The sequence below is a fragment of the Falco rusticolus genome, chromosome 6, assembly GCF_015220075.1.
Source record: "Falco rusticolus isolate bFalRus1 chromosome 6, bFalRus1.pri, whole genome shotgun sequence".
Taxonomy (NCBI): Eukaryota; Metazoa; Chordata; class Aves; order Falconiformes; family Falconidae; genus Falco; species Falco rusticolus.
Window position 1 is genome coordinate 50,529,161 of NC_051192.1, and position 25,530 is coordinate 50,554,690.

The 25,530-nt window shown below is 34.7% G+C and overlaps 1 protein-coding gene across 11 annotated transcripts in view; it reads left to right on the forward strand.

The window, feature by feature from the left end:
• QKI (QKI, KH domain containing RNA binding) overlaps positions 1-25,530 on the forward strand; it is a 163,269-nt gene that overhangs the window by 40,078 nt on the left and 97,661 nt on the right. For all 11 annotated transcript variants that reach the window (XM_037392038.1, XM_037392040.1, XM_037392044.1 and 8 more), the window contains exon 3: positions 23,770-23,886. In XM_037392038.1, coding sequence (XP_037247935.1) covers positions 23,770-23,886 — 117 coding nt within the window. The remainder of the gene's footprint in view (positions 1-23,769; positions 23,887-25,530) is intronic.

The following is a 25,530-nucleotide window of genomic DNA, read 5'->3' on the forward strand; positions in this document are numbered from 1 at the left end:
CAGTGATTGGTTGGGCAACTAGAATATACCACTACATAGAAAAACATTTGTGGTTTTGTATTTAGGCCCTTAGTAAGATCTTTTTTGCGATTAGAATTTAAATAACTACAATGTTCAAAAGGTCTGGAGTACAGTGATCCCAACTTGTCTTAAAAAAAACAAACCTAAACCTGTGAAATTCACTTGTGAAGATTAATTTCACGTGTAAAGATAATTTCATTGTAGTCACACAGTGTTACGTGAAACTTCTTGCTCATATCTAGCAGTTGGTTTAATTGTTATCAGATACAGGGAAGACTTGCTGTGCAGACTATTAAGAGTGAGTTTGTCAGATAAATACAGTTAATTCTTTCTATTGCTGTCATTCTCTTGCAACTGACAATCTTGTATATCTTAGAGACATAAATATGGATAAAAGTATCAGAGGAGAGTGACCAGAAAGTGTTTTCTGATGTAGATTATGTAATACTGTTTATAACAGGGAAAAAAAAATCAACAAACTTTTATGATGTTCTAATAAATTTTTATTGTGGTAAATATTTTTTACTTATTTTAAGCATATAGATTAGTTGACTGTAGTGAATACTGAATAGTACTATAGTGCCACTTTGTGCACAGAATTCTGAATTGTGAGGCATAAAAATAATGGTCTGCCACAAGCTGAAACAAACTTATGTTTTACATATGTATATTTAAACAGACATATATGTCTAAAAGATGAAATAGTAAATTGTCATAGCATAAATCACTTTGATGTTACTGTTTGACTGTCCTTTGGGTACCTCCACAGAGGAAAATACATAAAATTGGATTGCAAAGCTAAAATACATATATAAAATTCCCTATAGTCTCTTAATAATTTAGTTTTTATATGCGTGCATATGAAGTATTTCTATTTTAATTTTTATTCTAAGACCATACTTGATGCAAGGTTTAACTGTAGTTTTTAAATGCTGATTTGCTGACTGTTTATCTGTACTGGGAAGTGAAAGATACTCAAAAAAATCTTACTAAAGAATAACTAATTTTCTTCTGTATGTCATAATAATAATAATGAGCATTTTTCCATGATGTAATCACAGTCTGATAGTTTGCATAACTGTTGGTATGGATGGTTTTCTGGCCCCTTGTTTTTTCCATTACAAACTACAGTAATGCAGTTGTGTATATTTGTATATATTATTTTAGCACCCTTGGAAGGCTTTAGACCTTTATAGACATTTTTAGTTTTAAAACTGAGATTTGAGCTACTTAGCTTTTCTGAACCATGTATGTGCTTCTGAGGTTTGAGAGAGAAATTGTGCAGAAGGCACCCAGAAGATGAAATTCCATTCGTTGTTTATAAGTTGCCCTTCAGTTAAAAATGTGTTCTCTTTCCAGTTAAATCTTTGTACCCTCGTTTAAGTCTTTGGTGTTACAGTTTGAAGGCGTTTACAATTCACAGAGAAATATCTTCCATCAGTTTAATAAAGTAAGGAGAAAAGATGTCAGGAAAATTATTGAGCTCTTTAGGAGGTAGAAGGATGGAGGGTATACTATTGTTTGTGGCTGAATAGTTAATAGTCTTTAGCATTTCTTATGCTTCAGATAAATGATTAATTTTCTTGAATTTCCCTGAAGAGCTGAGACTAAACTTTCTGTCTGATATCAATTTAAACAGTTTTTGGAATTGGTACCTACAAATGTTGGACTGAATAAATGTTTTTCTATTATAATCATGGCTTTATTATTAATAAGTACCCTGTTAGCTCTGATTAATGTAAAATTCTCTGTTGGAACTCTTCTGTGCCTCTTCAGTAAAAATGTAAGAACTCAGTAATTATCGCATCTAAAGTAGCATGTCCTTTGAGTATACTGAAGCTCAAAGGCCAGCAGTGATAAACAGCTTGCACGTACTTTCTGACCATTTTAGTTAAAACTGTTTAATTAGTACAACAGAATGATGAACAGAGGGATTCATTTTACTATGGGGAACTTACTGACAAAACGTTTAAGTCCTTTTTCAATTTGGTAATATCAGAGTTTAATAGCATCCCTAATATGGATTAGGAAAATGATAACATCTTCTTTATTTATTGTTCTGATTCTTTTACTGAAGCTCTTCATTCCCTAGTGGTAAACAGGGAAGGAGGCTAAAACGGCTGGCTGTGTTTACCCTTGCAACAGGAAAAGACAGTGTAACTGGTCCCTTGTAAATAAACGTGGGCTACAGAGTATCAGCAGGGTTGAGGGTAGATTGGCAAAAAGTCAACTACTGATACAAGTATGAATATATATGAAAGCAATAGAATAGCTTGATTTTCTGATTTCCAGTCTGAATGAGATATTTGGAAAAACATTCTAGCAGAAGTAGTGGATGCAAAAAAGTTAATTTTGACTTTGATCTCTATATGTTTATGATAGGCTTTATACACTGGTTGCAAATGGTAGGGGAATGGATTCATTGAGAATAGTGCCATTTGTTAAGAGGCTAATAAAACTGAGCTGTGCCTTAATACTCATATGCAGCTTTTTTTACCCTTTCTGTCTAATGTTTTATTGAATATCTTTCCACTACTGACAGTCTGATTCACCTTTTGAAAGATAAGCTTCTCTTGAGCCCTGGTTCACACTCAGAAAGTTTGCTATTTGGGGTTTTTTTGGTAGCACCTTGCTGAAAGATGACATGCTTGTTTCTGAATAAAATTATGGCAATGTCTGTCAAATCTCCAGAGTCTGTTTGTCCTCAGAGGCAAAAGGATGGAAGACAGTCTAGAAAAGATTAAAAACCAAAACAAAACAAACCCCCTGTCCTTTGGTTTTTCTGATGGTAATCTTGCAGGTTTCACAGCAGTTCAGCAGTACTGATGAACTTTGTCCGTATCTCATCCTTGTGAAAGTTAATTCTTCCCCATTTAACTCTTCAATTTGGATGTAATTGATGTGATAACCTAGTCATTTATCTGTTAATATTCTTGTTCCCATTTCATTCTTACTTTCAAATTTTGTTCTTTAACTATTCGCAGATATGTGTTTTGTGTGTATATAAATAAATAAATAATAATAAAAAAAGAAGGCAGCGTGGAGGTAAGACAAGTAAAGATGAAGTAAATAGCACTTGCATTAGCTAGGGACAATGTTTCCCCTAATATTTTTCAAAGTAAATTTGGAAATCTGGGAGAAGAAATTAGTTGCATCTGGTACTGATACACAAGTTGAACGTACTTGTTAGGTTTGTCATGTGGTGCTTGTATTAGTAATGTCTTCAAATTAACATCATAGGATTAGACTTCTAGTGATGTTGAGCATATATATGACACTTCCAGTAGAAAGCAATGGATTATTTTTCTTGTTTAGTCACCATACACATCCAACTCATAAGGATAGGAGTCCTCCAATCTGACATTAACAGTTAGTGCTAGACATTTGGGTGCCTTCTATACACCGTGTATGAGGAGGATTTTGTATGGGGAAGACAAGTACTGAAGGAGAATGGTAGGCTAGAAATGACTCTGAACAGCTAGTTTGTAGATGCCTGTTTTCCTGTGAATGACATACCTAAAGTTTTAGTTAAAATAAACTAATCTTACTAAAACTTTGGGAATTACAAAATTTGAGGTTGCAAAGGACGTATCCAACTGAACTTTTTCAAGAGCAAGTTGAGACGTAGTAGACATCTGTCGTGCTTGGTTTTGCTTGCATGGTGCCTTTCATTATGGCTTGTCTATCAATTGTAGTTGTCTTTGCAGACTTAGGCTTTCAAGGGGCAGTCTGTTTAATCAGAGCTGTTTTCTTAATACCCTCTTGGTTTAGAATTCGTGCTTTATGTGCATAAGTTTCTTTAGTTCATGAACTACAAAAATAATTGGATACATAGTTTCAGGTAATCATGTACTGTGACTGTTGTGTCAGTTTGTCTATGCTTCTTTTCACTGAACTGTTTTCTACCAAAACTTCTACTTCTTGTAGTGGCTCTTGCAAGACCAAGTGCAGAAGAGTTGCGTGCAATTACAAATAATGAAAGGTCAATTGTGGGGCAGAGAGATTTGTAGAATATTTTTTTTGTTGTTGTTCAGTCTCTTCTTACAAATGTTTATTGTAGTAAAGAAGGGTTTTATACAGAGAGAAGGAAGTGCTCCAGCATGACATTTTTGCTTGCTGTTGTGAATAGGTCAGGTACACTTGGGTACACCTGCTGAACTTGATAGTTTTTTTTCTGAATTAACATCCTGTATACTTAAAGTAGGACTGGGGACTGCAGTAAACACGGAAATACATCAGCAAGGGCTAAAACCATACTTAATAGAGCAAGGCAGAGCTGTGTTTAAAATACATGTGTGGATTTCCAAATTCCCGTTTAGGCTTCAGAATCCCTAGTAGATGCACTCAGTTATTCAAAGTCAGAACAGATCTTCCCTTTTCTTCAGAGAGCTGGAGTTAACTCCTGAAGGATGGGGTTTGTAGCCGAGAAGCACAGTGTTTTAAGGAGGTAGGAAATACAGAGAGAAAACCCCTTTATTGAGAATGAAGAGGTCTTTAAAGTTTTTCCCCCTTCTGATTAGTTGACAAAGGAGACCTGTAATGTTGACCTGCTGTGATTTCCTCAGAAATTTAACAAGGCAATTATAATAACATGGTGTCTTCCTTTTTACTGTAATTTTCTTTCTTCTCCCTGCTCCATATCTAGTGGTCAGATAGCTTTTGATTGATAGGCATATTAGATATTGCTTCCTTTTTAGAAGCCTTGTAGTTTAGGTATTACTGTTTGTACACGCCAATTCTTACAGAGTTGCCCTTGCAAAAGTAATTCAATACTTTATTGTCAGAGGACAGCATGAGTTCTGTAACTTCATATAGGTAGATCAGTGAAATGCAAGTCTTCATTAATTGCGCTTGTTCCCTCTTTCACCAGAATAAGGCACCAAGCACCATTCTGAATTGCTATTAAAAGTACTTTTGAGTACCATTAGAAATATCAGTCTGATATTTTCCTTGTATCTCTCCTAAATCATACACTTAGATAAAAATCAGCTTATATGTCCTCAGTATTAAAAGGTCTGTTCTTTATTACTGCCCACAAGCCTGGGGTGGGTGGGCAGGCGGGCTGTGTGTGCATATTAATTAAAAATACAATTGCCTTTTAAGCAAGAACATGGACGAGTTTTTCTTAAAAAGGTGTGCTGCCTTCTGTGTTTTGTTCCATAGCTTTGGGATTGTTGTTTACTTACCTTAGTTTAGAAGTTGGATTTAGAATAAAACACAACCGCTACCTCAGCAGATATCTCTGTAGGAGATTCTGAGATGGTGTAGCTAATAGCTACTCATCCTTTTTTGTATGGAACTACTCAGTTTATTCAGTTAGTCTCTGCTATTTTTTAAATCCAGTAAGATCGGTAGTTGGACACAGTTGTTTAATTTGTTACTTTAGCATAATAATTTACAATTCTAAGCTTTTATGTTTCTTTAATCTTTCTTATTAAGAGCAGCATAATATAGCTGAATTCTGTGAAGGCACTGATTCCTTTTGAAATTTGCTACTCTTCTTTGAAACGGTGTATGTTGTTTTTCTTTCATATACACTCAGTATTTTAAGAAAACTAAGGCTGGGTGATGAGCAGCCAGTTCCTTTTTACACCGTAGTTGCACTCATTTCAGTTGTCTTTTATATAGCATAGTACCCCCATCTTCCAGGAAGGCTCATGCACCTGTCCTAATTGTGTACTTTGATCCATCCATCCAACAATTTTAAGATGCTTAGGTTGATTAATGCCTTTTCAGAAGCCTTTGTTTCTTTTGAGGACTGATACAGGCTTGATCAATACCTTTCTGCTATGTGGTTTATAAAACCATCAGAACATACCAACCTAAAAATTCAAGTTACAAACCAGAAGTTACAAACATTATGATCTGTAGTCTTGAAGGACATGGAGAGCTTTGCCCTGTTGTCAGTTATGCAGGGGACTGCTTGCTCTGGGAAGATTGTCAACTGAATTATGATTTAAAGTTGTCTTAAATATGCAGCAGTTTCTCAGATGATTTTTTTCCCCCCGCCAAGTACAAGTGATCTAAAAATGTGAATGCTGCGTGAAATAGTTATCACTCTATTGCCATTTCAAATTTATTATCATGATTAGTGGAAATGGCCAATTGTTACCTTGTTAATATATCTTAAGTACTGATGATAATATATTGTTCAAACTAACGTATTAAACTTTGGGGTCATAGCGTTTGAATTTTATAGTTCAAAGTCATTTGACTGTATTTTGATTAGTGTTGTTTTTAAAGTGGATGTCACTTGCATTAAAAATAAAGCAAGATTGCTGTCAATCAACACAAATAATGAAAATACTATTTTTTGGGCTTTGGTCTCTAGATTTTTTCAAGTTAGTCTGGCTAAAATAATATTTTGTGTATTCTTTTTTCTTCAACAAGTGCAAATGTTCTCCTTGAGACCTGGGAAGTTGTAAAAAAGGGCCTTTGAGCCGTTCTGAAGGATTTCAGTTACTTTCAGGGAGTCAGTGGATGGGCAGGCTGAATTAGAGACCAACTTGAAACCCTGGCTGTGTAGCATAAATAGGGCTGCAAGATAACTTGGGATATAGAGATTATGTTACTACAGACAGGTAGATTGGCAAGTGAACCTGAAGTGCATCTCAATGCTTTATGATAACTCTTTATTATACCTTTTTTCCTGTGGTGAATATGGAGTGGTTCCTTTTCTGTTGCAATGAGTCTGGTGGTGGGGATCATCATGGAACTGTTGAATGTGGCTGTTTGTCTCCTTAATTTAAAAGCCCTGTGGTAAAAGGCAAAAGCTAGTTATAAATGAAGTCTGAATGTAGTAATTGTTGATGTGCTGCTATTTTAGTACTTGTTTTAATTGTAAATATTTGAGATAATAGATTCAATATTATTTCACATCCAAAGGTGCTGTTATCACTGTAATACTAGACTCTCTAAGACTGCTGCTCTGAACTCCTTGGTGCTGGCTGAAGCACATAACTCTAGTGCACATGTTGTTACACTTACACCCTTAAAGGCTCCCGACTAGTTGGGTTTTTTAAGGTGTTTCAAGCACTTTTCAGTTTTGCCTCGTTTGTTGTCTTAAGTATTACCTACTTACAGATAGAGAAGAGAGTTAATGTTTGGCAATATAACGGTTTTTAGCAGAAGTAATTTGAAGCAAATAAGGTAGATTAAACCTCTAAAAGAAATATTCAGAGGGCTATAATTTGAGGTATCTTCTGCATTTCCGACCTGTTCTCCTGCAGTTCTAGGCTTGAATTTTGCAAACATTGATTCTGGCAGCTGTGCATGTCTGTAGCAGCCTTTTCAGAAGGTGAATGGAATTGTTCAATTTTTCACTTTAAATATGGTCAGCACTGAGAAACATATTTATGTTTTTTGTTGTTGTTTAAAAGAAATAATTGGACAACAGCAAGTAGACATTGAAAGCTGCTAGTCCTTTTTTTCTTTAACTTGGCCTGAAGCATATGACTTGAAGTCTGGTAGCATGACAAACACTACCAATTATATAACCCTACTGATTTTTGTTCTGAACTTTTGGGAGGGTGCGATTGCTTTTGTTTTGATGAAACAATTTAAAATTACTTTGATGTGTTTCAGTATTGTCATGGCATGAAATTACAGACCTAGTTTGGTAAATCAACTAATGAATCTAATACAGTACAAAAGTATGTACGTGGAAATTGATTGCAGTGTACAAAGCTCCTATGGCTAAGCATTCTAATTCCATGTTTAATTTCTGAGTTTTTGTAGTTCTGATTGTTGGAATACTTGAAGCCGTGTCAATATATGTAAAGATATAAATAGGTATTTCAGAAGTTGACTTGTCTCAAACTAGGTAAGAATTCTGATTCCCGCCTCACCCCCCATGAATTAATATAAATCAATAAATCAGTTTGTTACTACTATAGAGCTTTAATTCTATGAATCAAATTGCAGTTGTGTTACCAGTACTTGAAGGTGTGTAAAAGTAAAAGCAAAAATTATCTAATACTGGTTGTGATTATAAATTACAATTTAGTCAGCTAAATTAGGTAATTAAAATCAGGCATGTGACTGGAAAGTATGTTTATGTTTAGGAAGGTTAGATACCTTAATTTGTCACTCACCTCAGAAATTTCATAAAATGCATTTTAGCCCCCCAAATATCTTGGTTGAATATGGAAACTTTCATCATAGCTGTCATTGGTAATGCCTGCCTTTGTCCACAGAACAGTACTATGCATCTTTTTCATGGATTTAGTTGCTCTGTTGCTTGGTGCAGTGCCTTTTTTTTTTTTTTCTTTAAACTTTGTCAAAGAGAATGCTATTGTGGAGGAAAAAATAGTAATAATTGCTTATAATACAGCTTTAATGTCTTCTGATTAGGGAGTGTGCGATTTTTATTTTCTCCTACCTTTCAAGGTGACTTTTACATTGATTTTTTTGGAAGTTAAAATTATAAAACACTGAATAAATCAGCATAATATCTATTGCCTGAAAGGGATGCAGAACTTTCCTGAAGTTCCAGTAACTTAAGATGAAGTGGTTACAAAGCACCTCTCCTTTGCATAAACTAAAGTATAACCTCAAAGCCTATTTCTGTTTGGTCATCTCTTCCTTTTTGGGGAGGAAAAGGGACTCCATTTTGCTGATAATTTAAAAAAAGGGAATGGTGTCCCATAAGTATAAGAATTCCCGTTTGTAAGTATAAGAATTCCCATTTCTGTAAAGCATTTAACAACAGTATCACCATCTGCAGTGATGCTCCAATTTAAACGTATCTTTCTCACTTCTAATTACTGAGAATTGGAAGTTTAGTCTACAGCAAAATTGCCTACTTTTAAGTGCCTTGGGTAATGTCACATGTAGTCACATCTAATTAAAAGGTATTATTATGGAAATTAGCTGTTGGACTGTATATCCTGAGGACCCTTTGTTATTGGAATATGAGTGTGGGGATGTAAACGGTAAAGCTTAGAGGGCACTACTGGTGCCTACAATTAGATTTTGGAGACCGATTTACAACAGCACAACTTGTTAATTCTCTGGATAAATGTGTCAGGATTCCCAAGTAGAGCATGGAATTGAACAATTTTTACTCATCTCCTGGTGTTAGAGAAACTGATGTCTTGTCACTGTTCTGAAAACCTCATCTTAGTGAACAGGGTGAAACAGATTATTCACTACCTCACTTAAGCATGCCTACTATTAGATTGTTCACAGGATCTGATTTCCTGAAAGAGTTTCTGTTAACAATCTTTCAATTACTCTTTAAAGGTTTTTGTGACCACTTAAAGGAGGGAACTACCAAAATGTATTGTGGCCCTTTAAATCATTGCAAATGGTCCTCTAATGATAACAGAGATTCCTATTTTAAAACCATGAAATTGTTAATTTGTCTATCTTTACAGCTTTCTCACTTATGTTGATAATTCTGAGCAATTTAAAATCCAATTATTTCCAAAATATGACAGTAATTAGATTAGTGTTTTTACATGAACAGAACACGTAGCATAAAATTCATTTTGAGGGATATTATTTTATAGTTACTTGAAATGGAATTGAAACTACCCTATTAAGATTTTCTTCAGACTTGTGGCATGAGGAAAAGGGTTAATGTTTAAAACAATCTTAAACGGAAAGCAAATGTGACTTTAATATACAGTTTATATCAGTATGTATGAAAAGCTTTAAGAAAGCAAAAGTGAAGCAAATAGTACAAATTAATATAGTACAAACAGGAGGATTTCTGTCTTACTAGGTGAGATAGAATAATACTGAAATGACAAATTGTTGTTTTGCTAAAGATCTGAAATTAATGTTTGTATAAACTACTACATAATTTATAAATGGTGAAAATGAGATCAGAAATGGGGGGCGTGGGTGCGGATAACCCCAAAACATTTTTCACCTTGAGTATATTTGACAAGACATGGCTTTTGTCTCTCATAACTGATAAGGTCTCTGCTTTGTTCCGTGTTCATCTACCTCCTGGCTTCTGATCCAGCCCACCATGTCAGCTCAGTAAGGACTGTCAGTAGACTGGAGCAAAAGGGACACTAAATGGTCGACACTGAGGGATGGCAATAAATGAGATGGGAGCTAAATATATAGTTTTGTGACATTCTAGCAGCTGGCTTAAGTCCTGCTGTTTGTTGCTTCAGTATAGTAGCCTTAAAAAGGAAGAGAATGCATTGTAGCACAAGGAAGAAAAAAAACAGCTGGTGGCTTATCAGTCAGCCCTAGTGACAGAGAAGGTTAAAGAGTTTGGAAGGACAAACTTCGAAAGAGTGCTTTTATTAGTAACATAAAATTCTTAATTTTGTATAAATAGTTTTATAAAACTAGTTTGCAGTTTTCCATGGCTTTTTCTGTGCAAAAAGAAATACATAATTTGCTGTCTAAAGACAGGTTTTTTTAAAAAAAAGTAATTTACTTTTGATTCAAGCAGTTTGTTAGGTGATTTTGCAGTAATGTTCTTTTAATGTTTTCTTGTTCCTTAATGGGACACTTTGGAAAATTTTTGATACTTGATTAAGTACCTTGCAGTTTAGTACTTCATTGAGGGGAAAAAACGTTTATTTTTGTAATAGATGAAATCATGAATGCTCTCGAATGGTATAAATACTCATGTATCTTAATCCTCTCTTTTACTAGAGATGTAGAAGAGTATCGTGATTTAACTGTAATTTGATATTTGATAATTTTCAAAATAGAAGTTAATGTTTGCAAAAAATCAGTGTTTAATTGCCTAAAAACCTCATATTTAAGATGCAACTTGTAACTGCATCTCGTTCTTTTACATGCAGTAAAGGCTGTTAAAATGTAATGAGTCCGGCACCTTAGTTAGAAGATTAATCCTGCCTGATCTTGTTTGCTGCTGCTAGTTGACTGAGGTTTCTGCTGTTTCTTTCAAGAACTTGTTCAGTTCTTGAACCCAAACTTTATTGTTTCTCTTGGCTTTACAGCCATCGGTTGACCCAAAAAGAAGTGAAAAGCAAAATCTCATTTATGGCTTCTCAGCAGGTAAACTAGTAATGAACAAACCTTTTTGTCCTCTCTTTCATGTCTGTGGTGTCTGTGCTGGTGGGGCACCCTAAGGGCACACACCCACCCACTGCCCAGTTTAATAGGTGAGAAAGAATGGGCTCAACCTTTCTCTGAAAGAAGCTGTGGGCTGAAGAGACTGAAATTGTTCCATCCTAAGCCTTTAGTGGAGAGGACGACTTCACCATTTATTTCCTCTTAAATGTGGGCAGGCTCCTTGTGCCAGCAGCATAATCTGATACGGTGGCATGAGGTTTATCTTTTCTATGGGGAGTACTAAAATAGGTACATGAAATTTCAGGTGGACTTGTATGTAGCATGATGATACACCAGATATTATCAAATGATAAGGTTTTCAGACCTTGAGTAAAAGAGAGATTAGTCAGATTTGAGCTTTGCTCAGGGAATTTGATGTATTGTGTTTAGTCAGATTTACTTTTTTGTCTATACCTCTGTATAGAGTGATTTATGGCTGTGGAGCTATATAGTAATTTGAAAATCTTCTCTGGCATTCAGTAGATGATACCATTTATAGTGTTGGTTACCTTTTGAATTAGCATGGCACCCCTTTGAGGATCTGTTTTGAATTCTGTCAGTTGTTTAGGTCAATGCAAGTATTACTTATTGAATACTTTATACAAAAATATCATAATAAATATCAGCAAAATCGTAGCTAATTTATATAAACTTGCCTTTAATCCTTCTATCTAATGCAAGTGCTGTTTGTTTATAAGATCAGCTTTTTTCCAAGTGATTATTTAATTCTGTGCAGTAAAAACTAGAAGCACACAGCTTTTATTGTTTTTTGTTAGAAGACAGTAATTAAGAGTTATTCTGAAATTAATTTCCTAAAACTTGTTAGTCTGTTGATCTGTTTCAGTTTAAAGCAACTTGAGCGTTGCAAGTTCTGGAAGGTTTTTGAAGTTTCTTAAGTATTTGAAAATATAATTTAAGCTCTTTATGGTGGCAGTAGTACCATTCATTCTCCCAAAAAAATGTAGATTTCTCTTTTGGTTTGTTTGCCATTGTCTTCAAGTTTTTATCTGAAGGCTATATTATGTAATGCCAAAATTATATGATGATATGAATTTGCTACAGAAAAATGAAGGGGAAAAAAAAAAAAAGATCCTTACACAATCCTGGGACAGTAAAACTCCTTAGCAATCACTGAATTTTAAACTAAATGGTAAATATCTTGGCATAAATGTTTGTGTTAATTTTAGATAAGTGAATTGAGTGTCAGTTAGATATGTAATTTTTCAAATCTTGTCATTAGGATATTTAATTTTTTTGTATACTGTTAGATAAAATAACCTTTAAATTAGCCAAAGAATTTGTTAATAAATGATGTTAGTTAGCTGCAGCTAATCTGGCAAAACAGTGCCAGATACTATCTTTGTGTTAACATATAAATTTTTTTCTTTTCATCTTTTCTGCCTTTGATAACACAGTTGTTGTTTTTTTAAAATAGGGCAGAATCTTCTGCCCCGCAGAGCTGAAGAATAGATTACCATTTTTTTAAACTGAGTTATATTTTGTTGTTGCATACGTGGATGAAAATTATGTTGGTACACTAGATGACAAGAGAAATATATTTTGAAGATTTTGATTTTTTGATGTTCAGGAATTACTGTATCCTGAATTCTTATGTCTACATTTTGATAATGAGTTCTGACAGATACCTAGTTCAGGCAGATAACAATGGAAACAGTACGCTGGCTTCTCTGTGATGCATTCAGTTAACTAGGTTTGGCTACTGTGGAGTTTCTTCTGTCATGTGTGTTAGAATATCTGTGCAAAAATTTAAGTGCTATTTAGATTTCTAGCTACTGTAGTAACATTTTACTAACAAATTTGAACATTGAATGAAACAGCAAGTATTTAATCTGAACACTTGATAATTTACTCAGGTTCCCTTATAAAATGCAAGTTAAAAATTTGGAGAAAAAAGTTATGTACTTCAGTGTGTGTGTTGGGTATTTTTTTACTCTTTTTTTTGGTTTTTTTTGTCCCATATCTCTCCTCTGGGAGTTCTTTTTCCTTTATTAAAGAAAAGTCTATTACCATTATTAAAGTGACCTGGAAAGCTAGCCTCATTTTTTTTTTTTTATTCCTTGTTCATAGATCTGATGCGTTGTATTTACATGGAGTTTGTAAAGCTGTTTCTCAGTTAAACAAGCTCTCAAAGCCTCCAGCACAGAGGTTATTAGAGGTGAATAATATGGATTTAGAGGACTTAGTAATTCATTCTAAATCCCAGCTATACTTTTAAATGCATTTTTATTTTTTGCTTTTTTTAAAGGAGCATTTTAAGCATTAGTATGCAGTCTGCTGAGTAAAGACTGTATTTTATTGACATCACATGGATAATCCGGTTTGTCTAGTTTACATATGCAGTGATCAGAAAAAGATTGTGAGCTTTTTGAATGATCAGCAGTGACTGATACTCTGCTCAGTCAGAAACAAATGTATATAGTAATTGGCAAGTCAACTGTAGCAATAAAACTAACCTTACAGAATTGTGGCTTCTTTAAATGGAATAAGTTGATGTTTTTATTTTAAGATTACTATGTTCTTTAATGTTACTGTGCTGTCTTGGGGCTTTAACTGTTTAAAACCAAAATTGTTTTATAAAGCAGTGCTATTGTAGCAAGCAAGCAATATATTTATTAAAATTTATCACCCAATTAAAGCAACCTCAGTTTTCTATCCAAAATGACATTGTGTGCTGTTTATTTTGACGTATTCCAGAACACAGTTTGAAGCAGTTTTTAGTTTGTGATAAAATGTTATGTTGCTGGAATATAGGTACTAGCAAAGATAATTTTATAATTCAGTAGGGTTCAGGGTTAACCTTTGGAAAACATTATACTTGCGGTTCTTGTAACTAATAGAATTAATTTTTTTAAGTGAAAAAAAAATAAACAGAAAAATCCTGATCTTTAGTATTAAGAATTCCTGAAAGTTCTTATTTATTTTACCACCTGTTTTAATGTTACTTAGAGAAATTCATTAGTAAGAAACAGTAATAAACAAGAAGTTCTTAAACTACACCAAACTGTTAATCGTAGTAATCCGTCCTTGAAATCATAAAAGTGTGTATTGCTGATACCCAAGACAAAGGGGTGAAAGTCTTAATTTCAGAGGGAGAAGGAGAATGAATTCTTTACTGTCTTATTATTAAAGCTTTTCTGGAAAACAGATATATCTGTATCAACATTTCTCATTAAAAGACTGTGTGCAATCTCTATGTACGCAAGGTCTGTTTACTAACTGGCCAACAAATGCTAAATATTATGCTCAGTTTTGTTGAGCCAACTGGCTTGCAGCATATGTGTGTTCATTCAAGGGATTTTAATTTTGAACATAATGTTAACTGTGCACTGTTTAAATTGTACTAATGCCATTTTACTAGCTTTTTAGATGAGGTGAGGTAAGAGGTTAAACAGCATGGAGGAGGACTGACTCATGATGCCGTGCAGTATAAATACCCCTGTACTTAGGTCTGATGTTTAACGTGTTCACCCCTGCCCCAAATAGTGCTCACTAGTGAGCTTGAAAAGCATTCTGGAGATCTTTCTTTTGTCTGGAGATCCCATGGAATCTGTAGTGTCACAATTGACTTAAGAAGCTGTGCGGAAAAGAAATGAAGTCTAATGTAAAGGAACTTAAAATGTTACCAAAAATGCTACAATACCTGCATTATGTAACATCCAGGTTAAATGTAGATCTGGGAAAGAGCAATAGGTGGAGGTGTTTGTATGGAGGGAGTTCATTTATTCTTTGTTACTAGCTGAGTTTTTTCAGTGTAACCTGAGTCTTGTAACGCGCAGAACAGCTGCACTAACATGTTATTTTTATATTTCTCTGGATGCTGATATTTTTGTATAGTGTATCACAGACTTCAGACTATGGAATGTTAACTTTTTTCTCCTGCTGCAAAAATACTGTATGTTTTAGTAACATATTACAATTATTTTCTTAGCCTTTATTTTTGCAATAATGAATATTTTACTTACAGAAGTTTAAGTAGACTAAGCTTGTCTTATTCCACAATAATTTTCAGTTCTTTCCCATAACAAAGTGAGTTAATCTCTGGCTTTGATGTTGAAAAGTGATTATGGTAACTGAATTAGGAACCAAAACACCCCAAAAATTCCCCATAATCTGTGTTAGAAAGGTATATGATATACTAAACAAAGATGGAACCAGTTTTAGTGAATAAGGTGTGGAAAATGATGCTTGGCAATTTTCTAAACTAAGAAAAATCTTTTAGTTGTGTCTTTTTCACCAGTAATAAAGATTTTGCTGTTTTCTTTTTGACAATTCAGCATTTTAAGAGAATTTGAACTACTTTAAATACTTGCAGCTGTAATGACCCTTTCATTAAATATCAGGCATTATGTTCTCACACTTGAAGTAATCTTAGAGGTATTTCAAATGGTGTGCTAGAGGTTTTGGTTTTGTTTATCCAACACAAAAGTATCTAATTGCAAATAGGACAGACGTTAATTTTCTGAGGGTTGATATTCTGTATTTTGTTCTCAGACACCTTAATGGTTTTATTTTTGTGTTGTGATGAAGAGATTATATCATGATAATTTATATGCATTAAGTTTGTTGCAGAACAGCATTTCTGAACTTCATTGCTTAAATGCTTGAATAGTTCTCATTTAACTTTGATTATAGTATTAGGATGGTGTATGTCAAATATACCCAGCAAATGTAAGTGGTTATATTTGACATATGCAGATTATCCGTGTCATGGTGGTATTCACTACATAGGTACTTTGGCATTCGCTTGGTTATTTTGCTTAGAAAACCTGCTGTTTTGAGGGACGAAGGGAATGTTTCTCATGCGTTGTCATCTGCAGCCTCTCTTTTACTACCAGTGGGTTTTTTTGGGAGGGACTTAAGGAAACAACTTCACTGTTGTTACTAGCAGTCTTAACAAATACCTAAAGTTAGTCTGTATGTATAAAGTAACTTCTGTATGTGGTTACTATTGTCTCTGTTCACTGTATTGACAATGGTAATCCCCCATCTGTTTTGTCAGCCTCCTCTCCCTGTAAAATCTCATCAGATAGTTTGTTTTTCTTAACAATGCAAGACACTTGCCAAATTCCACAGAAGCATATTTAATCCTCAGAATACGTGCTAATGCAGTTAATGAAAGTTTTGTCAATTTCAAAATTTTTATTCCTGAAACACTATACTTTTCCCACTTGGTTTCTTAAATGTATACAAGTGGCTGTATATGTAAACTTCTCATTCCTTGTTTTCAGTTAATGGTGTGGTTGCTGAGTAAACTGTGTATATGATGCACTTATTTTTATTTGGTGGTACTTATTACTGCTTTTCTTCAACAAAAGCTATGTAGCTGTTTTCTGTTGTGATGAGTGTGGTGTTGAATCACTGGAAATAATTAAGGCGTTAAATATGTCTGAGATTTTCCACTTACAGAAAAAGAGGCTTTCTACTTCCTTTATCACCACCTATCAATAATCTAGTGGTATCATTTTCTGTATAAGTATTTGAAAGAAATATTTTGGCTGAAGAAATGGAGGGGGCTGTAAATGTGCAATGAGAGGCTAAATCTTTAATAAATTCCGGCTGTTATCTTACTGTGGCAAATTTATTCATGGTTATTTTGAGTGAAGAAAAAATAACTTAGGTGTAAGTGTTCGTTTAAAAGTATGTCTATGGGTGTGTTTGTATATATATGTGTACATAAATATGCATTACTACATCTGCCTTTGGGGGGGCGGGAAACCAAGAAAAACCCACCAAAACCCAAACCAACTTTGTCACAAAGTTGTCATTGTGAAACTGGGTCATGATATATTAATTGAATAAATACTGGAAAATGTTACTGCTAGAAAGTACATTCAGTGTAAGAGAAAGTAATTCACCCATTTATTTCTGTTCTCCTGTAAAATGTTTTAGTTCAAATTTCTGAGAGAGTAATCTCAAAGCTACCTATCTGTAATATTATGCTACAAATTTTGTTTTCTTTAAAAACTAAACCCTAACTGAAAGTATATTATCTTATCTTCTTAAGTTTTAATGTCCTACATTTTGTTTTCCAGTACCTCAAGTAATTTTTTTCTTGTTTCAAGTTACTGGCTTTCAAAAAAATCTCAGCTGTGTATCTAATCTTTATGTTTGTCTAAAATTCATCTTAAAGCAATTCAAGCTATTTCTAATGAATGCAAAAATACTTTATGGAAATATAAGTATTACCAGTATCATAAAACAATGTTCCTTTAAAAAGGAGTTGATGATAAAAACAATCCCAAATTTGCTAATTCTGGTGGGCCAGTGAAAGCTTGTTTTGGGTTCAGAGCCTTGTCTTTTGAGTATTTATGACATGTTTTGTCAGCTAGTGCTATTTTTTAATCTGCTACAGTAGTATTGCCAATTTAAGATTGCATATAAATGTTTCAATTAAATGTATTAACTGCTTTTCTTCATCAAAACCACGCATGAATATAAGTACTCAAATTTAATTGTAGCTTTAAGAAATTTATTAATACTGTGGTGGAATGTTAATCTTGCTCACAAAGAGTACTCACACTTAACAAATAACATTGTGAGTGTGATATACATTCATCACACTTCCTTTTGGATGCCTTTTTCTTCTAGCTGCAGTTCTTACGTGTCTCTTCATTACTTTATTTCCACAGTTAGCTCTTTAGCCTGTAAGTCTGTCAGATTAAGTTATCTCCAAAATGGGCTTGGAATACGACCGTTATGATCTGAAGACATAGAAGGTTCCCTCCAAAATGACTAAACTGTCTGTCAGCATTGCTGCTTAAGATAAAATTACCGGATGTTCTCCATTAAAACATGCAGTTTTCAATTGCTTCTTAACCTTGACATATTTTAAAAGTTGAACCATGCAGAGTCTTGGTCTTCAGCAGCTTTTTATTTGGTAAAGAAAAGCAAATGAAAATGAAGTGAGCAGGAAGTGCTGCTCTTCATTTCTACAAAGCAAACTAAAACACCAGGACAATTTGAACCACATTTTTGAGATGCTTTAGTTTAATGTGTTAATACACAATCTGAAAGCTGAATTGGGTATGGGAAAGGTGACTATGAGGTACAATTTTCTGTCTTCATGAAAATCCACTTACAGCTGGCAGTTATGTCTAACACTTAACTGAACTGTAAAATAAAATACTGTAATTGGAAAAAACATGAGTAAGGGAAGGGCTAAGCTGCTTTCTAAATGATGTAGAAGTGCGAAGTTTTTGACTGTAACAGTTAAAAAAACCCAAACTGAATGATGTGTAAAGGTGTTCTCAAAATGGAGAACATGTTTTCGTGTATGGCATAACTATACTGAAGCTCATTTCTGCAGGCAGTTAAGAATTAAATATCATCAAGTGTGGACATTTATGGTTACAAGTACTCAATTGTAGGAATTACGGTGGTGGTTTTTTTAAGGGATTCACACAATTTGTGTTTTTTTCTAAGTTGGAGATCGGAATGTGTGACCAAATGCCAGATCACAACAAAATAGGCATATTGCAAAGCATTTGTTGTGGGTTATTGGTAGATCCACAAGATCAAAGGGCTCTTGTGTGTTTACAATTTTTGGTGAATTTAAATGTTTATTATTGTCTTCCAAGTGTTCTTAGTTAAACTCAACATGAAGCATAGAGCGTCTCTTGGTTTTGGTATAGTGAGGATCTACTGAAGTTTTCCTGTGATTTTCCTTAAAATAATAATTAGCCTGTGTATAAAACATTTGTACTCAAATATGTACTGTATCTGAGGAACATATAAGCTTTCTGAGACTTTTCTTGATTTCCTGAAGTTGAAGTAGACTTTAAAAATAGCTTTTTTTGGCTTTTTGCCAGTGGAAGTAACTAGCTCTGCAAATTCAATGTATAGTAAATCATTGGAACATTTGCTAATAAGATGGTAGAACAAATTGGTTTTTAATTGAACAAAATAATAGTTTAACCATATGCATTTGCTTGTGTTCTTTCTTCCTAGATTTGGATAGTTGAATCCAATCAGATTTTTTCAAGTTCTTTTCCAGCAGTAAAGTAGATCTTGTTACATCTTGCTTCCATGTCCATATAAAACACAAAATATGAAAGGAACAAAAATAGTAAGAAATTTAGTACTACTGAAGTCCCTTAAATTCCTCAGATTTTAACTTGCATAGAAAGTTTCTTAAACATTACATTTCCCATAGACTGTAAAAATTGGGCACACTTCTTTGCAACCTCTTATTAATCAGCAGCTTTAAGGCTTTAGCATAGTTCATTCTTGCTTTCCTTTACTGCTTTTATTCTTGGGTGGAGGTCCTGGTTGATCTGCCTGGGAGATAGTTGTTTTATGTATATGGAATATAAGCTGTTTTTTTCAGGGAATTTCTGATGTGGCGGTGGACTTTTTAGGTAGGACACCAGATAAAATTTTTTTCAGCTCCTGGGCGCATCAGTTGCTACAGAGTAATCGTTAATATCCCAGAGTAGGTGAAATCATTAGGATTTAGAGCAACATTTTTCCTAAGACGTTTGTTTCTGCTTTAACTTCAGTAACAAAGATCCTTTTGTCTCTTTGCTTAAGAATGTGTTTTAAGCATCTTCTTGAAGAAAGGCAACAAATGTCTTACTACAGGATCTTGTTGGTGTGTGTTTTGTACATGCTGGAAACTTCAAGCTTGTAAGGTTATCAAACTTAAGGCAATGGGAGTGATGATGCAGAGAAGACAGGCAGAGAACGGAGAGCAGCAACATCATGTAACTGGTTGGAACTTTAGCAAAAAACCTTCAGCACCTGAGCTCCACTTGACATTCTAATTCATGGCTTTTTATGAATATTGTTAGTGTTGTGTACTTCCCGGTTCCCTTCGTTGTTCTTAAAATGTAAAGGATTCTAGGTGGTGCATAGGATGTTTTTGTGTTTCTGCATGTTACAAATAGGTTCTTCTGAAGGTTGTTTCTTGAGTTCTAATTCTGAGTTTATATAGGAGGATTTAAGAATATAAAAACAAAACTTAGTTTTACTCTCATAAAAAAACTCATGAAAATAGTTGTGAAGTACTACAAGTGAAAATGTTAGACACAAAAATATATTTAGTATTGAGATACATTAGTTGTTGGGGAAGAGTGACTGCCTTGATGAAGGAAAATTAAGTATTTGATTGCTTTTTCTGTATTGTTGATGTAGAAGCAGTTAATCTTAGCATGGGTTGCTTCTGCTTGATTTTTAACATTCTCTAATTCCAGCATTTGTGAGGTTGGATACATTCAAAGTAACACAGTCTTAAATTGGTCCAACTGATTTGTGAACCACTGCTGTTTTATTTTCCCGCAACTCACTGGGCGTAACATGAGTCCTAGAAGATGAGACAAGTGCACAGTGAGACAAGCTGTAAGAATTTATAGGGAAATAATCTTAGCTTTGTCTCCATACAAATGTTAGGACAAGCAGTATTCCTGAACACAAGTGTGTTATTTGTAGGGAAACACAAGGTAATTAAGAGGAGTGCCACTGGGCAAGAGTATGAGAGCGTGAGAAATCTTGAATCAAATGTGCTAAGAATGGTCTTCTGAATGTCAGATGTATCTGGTTCCAGTTTGATTCTGTTTGATAATCTAGTTGGCCTGGCAAGTGAGAGAAAGCAGTAGTTGCAGATATAACTGGATTATGATAAAACTTTTGAGACCGTCCAATAAGAAGGCTTAGTCTACACAGTGTACCTGAGTTGTGGCTTGCTGGTTACTACTTTTGCTACTTAGTCCCTTCACAAGAGAATCAGAATTGTTTTTTCCTATGGAGTTCTCAGCTAGGCCTTTGAGACACTTGTCTGATGAACTTAATACCTGACAGTGATCCGCATGAGTACAAAAGCTTAGGAATCATTTATTAAAGCAGTAATTGGCTAAAATTACAATTCTTTACTGAGGACTTAGTTAGGATTGCACCTTGGGTCAGGTCTTGTGGAGTTCTCTTTCAGCTTGGATCTCTTAACACATTCAAGATTTACTTGGTTAGTGGGCTAGAAAGTACACTTAGCAAATAATTAAGTCATACTAAATGCTTTTAAAGATGGAATTAAAAGTCAAATCTGTCATGAAATAAGTATGCCTGAAGTCAACAATGTGGAATTGATTACACAAATGCAGAGCAATATGTTGTTGTAGTGAGATATGAAAGTTGCATATGAATACAAAACTGGGGAAAACCAGCAAGATAGAGGTAATGGAGGAGAGTATGTGGGGTCAACAAATGTTGAACTAAATGTAAAACCTGATTTTTGTGGGGAGGGAAAGAGGAGGCTGGGATGTATTAATAGGAATGCGGTGTGTAAGATAAGATTCTGGCTAACTTAACTTTGAGGTCTTAGTTGAAGTATTGCCTTGTCCAGGCATCCTGCTTTAAGAAATGAACACATTGGAGTGCCCGACAGAGTTAAGAATGGTCAGGAGTTTTAAAAAGAACAGCTATCCAGAAAGGATCAAGGTGCCAATGCATACAGTTTAGAATGAAGAGGCAGGGGGCTGAGCTACCTTGGAACAATTTATGAAAACTCTTTATAAGGACAGTATTCTGGGAGTAGCTGGAAAAGAAACTGGCATAACATTTGAGGGAATGTGTTGCAGTTTAAGTCAGTAATTTCTTAACTATAGAAGCCACAATTCTAAATTATGTTCAGACAACATGAACAAAGTTGCAAGCTTGAGAGTAATACAAAGTCCTGCTTTTTTTCTTAGTATCATAATTGTTCTATTTAATTTTTATCCAAATCATCTTATCTTAGTATTTGATTATTCTTTCAATCGTGATCCAACTTCATAAAATATTAGAGGCTGCTTGCTGTTTTTCTTGGGAGATAAAAAATGTAATGCTAGTCACCTTGTGTGTTGGTTAGAAGAGTGGTTTAAACTCAGGTTTGCAATATTATTTTAGCTTTACCAGCAGAATGGGATAGATACCTAAAGATGTAGTGTGCAGGAAGTATGGTTGTGGAGAAAGGCAAGTAAGATGCTGTTTAAGTAATAGTGGTATGACTTTGGTATTAAATATGAATAGTGTAGCAAATGCAGGATTTTGATAATATTTCAAGGCTGAACTTTATTACTTGTAGCTGTTTCATTGCTTTATGTAGTCTTAGTGAATCTTCCTTAATTTCCTGTGATTCAGAAGTACCTTTAATATTCCCCACCCCACCCCCCTGACAGATGATTTGGACTTCATGATATGAATATGTCTTTGTTTTTTGAGCTTGGAATACTAAATAATTTTGGGAGTTTATCTTCCCTATGAACAGTTTTGCCATTGTGAAACACAAGTATTTTTGTTGAAGAACTTTAATATGCTTGTGTTTATAACTTCTGCTCACTCCTAAATGTTTTCTGGTCTTTGCAGTTTGATAAGGATTTTGAATATGTTGAGTTGTAGTACTCAAACCCAGTTTTAATTAGCTGAGGAGATGAAAGCCAACAACTTTCTTATAATTCCATGGAATGGCTTTGTTTACTAGGATCTGAAATACCCAGACTTCTGTCCTTACGACAGTGTTTCTGTTCTTTGATTATCTTCTTTGAATTTAATCTTCAAGTCTGAAATTTCTAGGTTTGTGTATCTTTTGAGCCTGGTGCTTCATCTTTGCACTGTAGCTGTCACAGAGTACTGCTATATATTCTTAATGCTACCTTCACTTAGTGTTTTTGTTATTTGTGTCATAATTTTCAGAGTGTGTGATTGTAAATAATGAAAGGGAAAAAACACTTGAAAATAACTAGGAAATAATGTTATGTATGGCTAAGTGCCAGTATTACTGTGTTAAGCAGAGGCAGGGAGTTGTCTGCTGATAGTGAAGTTAGCCAATTAAACATGACATACTTGCTCTATTTGTATGCACAACTGAGCAAGAATACAGCTTACGAAAAATGTGATGCTCTTGTCATCTGTTGCTGTATACACATATATGCGTATTAGACACACACACATTCTATATATTATGTATGGTAAATACAATGTTTCCCAGAAATGTTGACCTTGAAACCCAAAGTGAATGTGTAACAAGTCTCAGGTATTTTTGTGAAAGAAGTGCTATGGCATAGGTAGGTAAAACCTCTGTAGATGTGGGTGGCCAGCCAGCAGTGTGCTGTCAAGGTTGAGCCCACCAGAACAGCATGGAAGGGTGAAAAAGAATGTTTTCTACAGGCTCCTTCGCTGTTGGCAGGGACAGTGGGCCTGGAGGTCTTTCCTGAAGGCCTTGTGCCATGATGGGACTGGATGTGCCCCTGGCACCCTCAGTCCTGCCACAGGGAAGCTGTGCACGTGTCTGGTCATGCAGCCAGACCTGTGTGTTCCTGTGGTGTGATGCACATTGTTAGACTACTAATGAGCATGTCTGGTCATGTTAGTGGTGAGGGAAAGTCGTTTGTGCTTTCTATAAAGAGCTTGTACAACTTAATGAGGAGGAAATTAGGACTATGACTGCCCTAGAATACCGGATGTTAAACTGAAAATCCTGTTTTCACCCAAAACCTGTATCCCTCAAAGTAAGGGTCACATAGGTATCTAAAGTCAGAAAAGAGTACTTAACTCATTCTTTGACTGCAGGTATTTAGTGTTCTAGACTAATAAACTCTTAAAGATAATTTAAAGACAAATACATCTTTTTAAATTTGCAAGTAATTTTGTTGACATGCTTTTATGGAAATAATCTTTTTCTTCCCCCCTCCCCCCCCCCCCTCCCCCCAGTTTAACTTTGTTGGAAGAATCCTTGGACCGAGAGGACTAACAGCTAAACAGCTTGAGGCAGAAACAGGATGCAAGATAATGGTCCGAGGGAAGGGTTCCATGAGGGACAAAAAGAAGGTAAGCTCCTGAAGGGTCATAAAGTTCCACATGCATAGCTTTATTTCCTAACAGAGGGTAAGCTCATGCCTCTCATATTTTACTTGTTGCGTTCTTACTATATGCTTTTTCATTGTCCAGTGTTTTCTACAGAATTAGTAAATAATACAACCTACCCTAAAGAAGTTAAATGTTTGTGCTCCATGATGGGGCAACTGGGAGTCTAGCAATTGTAAAGTATTCTTCAGCAATAATTAGTTTCTAATAGTGTCATGTCTCACAAGGTAAAGGTAAAAATTGAAGTTAAATTTATTTTTCTAAGGAAGAGTTGTTAACCTTAGAGGTGTTCTTAATAATTTGATTGTAATGAAATACCAAAGTAGCGATTTGTGCAAGTAGTGTGGATTGGAAAAAAATGTTTAATGTATTTCTGGCAATGAATACTTTCTGAGTGAACCAAGAAGCACTGTGTTTCTGAATTTGTTTTATGTTCGGGTGGAGTTGCAGCGTAATTCAGGTGGTTTCTTGCCCTGTCTTGTAATGTACATGCTCTGCCATAGGGAGATTGCTAGGGGATACTACATTACCACTAGGGAAACTACGCTTTTCAGGGTAAAGCCATCCTGGATGTGAAGTTGCTCCAGTGGTAACTCCTGGAAGTAATTTGGTTTTGCAGGTTTATTTTCCAGCTCTTTCTGTCCACCTCTGGTTAGTACTGCTGAAGTTGCACCAGCATCTCTGCTGCAGTTTGAAAGTGTGCACTTAACAGTATTCTTTTCCTCTTTGTTCCATAATTGTTATTTCTTTTGGTTCTTTCTTTAGAAAATTCTCCTCTTTTCCTTATCTGATCAGCCACATAAAACATTCTATTAGTACATGTGTAGCACATCACAATTAAAATAGAAAGCTAATGTCTACCCTGTCAAGTACCTCAGACTTTACAGAGTTTATGATTGTCACTTTAAAACTTCATTTGATGCCTATTTTCATAATCTGCTGTAATACCATCACAACCCTTTCTCTTATTCTACCTATAGCTATTTTGAGTGTTTAGATTTCCAGATTTTGAATGAAGACCTGTTCTAACCTAGAGAGTTGTTGGTTGTCTAGGTTCTGTGGAAGTAAGACGGTGGTATTTTCTTAAATGCTTGATACTTTAAGGTTTCTTTTTAAAAAATACTGTAGTTTATGTCCTGAATTCCTTTCTCTGGGGGGACATCTAATGTATAAACGAGTCCTACTGTTACGGAGTTTTAAACTGTACATGGGTAAACAGAACTTCTAGAATTGATATTTTTGTACAGGACTTTGAAATACAGATTTCCAATAACTAGGAGGTGGTAGGAGATATTAAAATTTCAGCATGCTTCACCAGACATACAAAATTGTGTGGGTATAATGCTATATCTTGAAACAAAGTGTATGATTGCGACATGTGAGCAATCTTAATTGCATGATTTGTTTGTGACTACTAATAGTAATCAGATTTTTACATATTCTATCATATTGTTTATATATTAAAAAAAGTATCCTGGGGCAGGAGACTTATTGGCAATACTGCCTCGCTTTAGAAGTTTGCAACCTTCACCTTGTTTTTATAAGAGAAGTCTATTTGACCCGCTCTTTAAAGCTGCCACTTTTAGGCTGATAGATTAATTAGCCCAG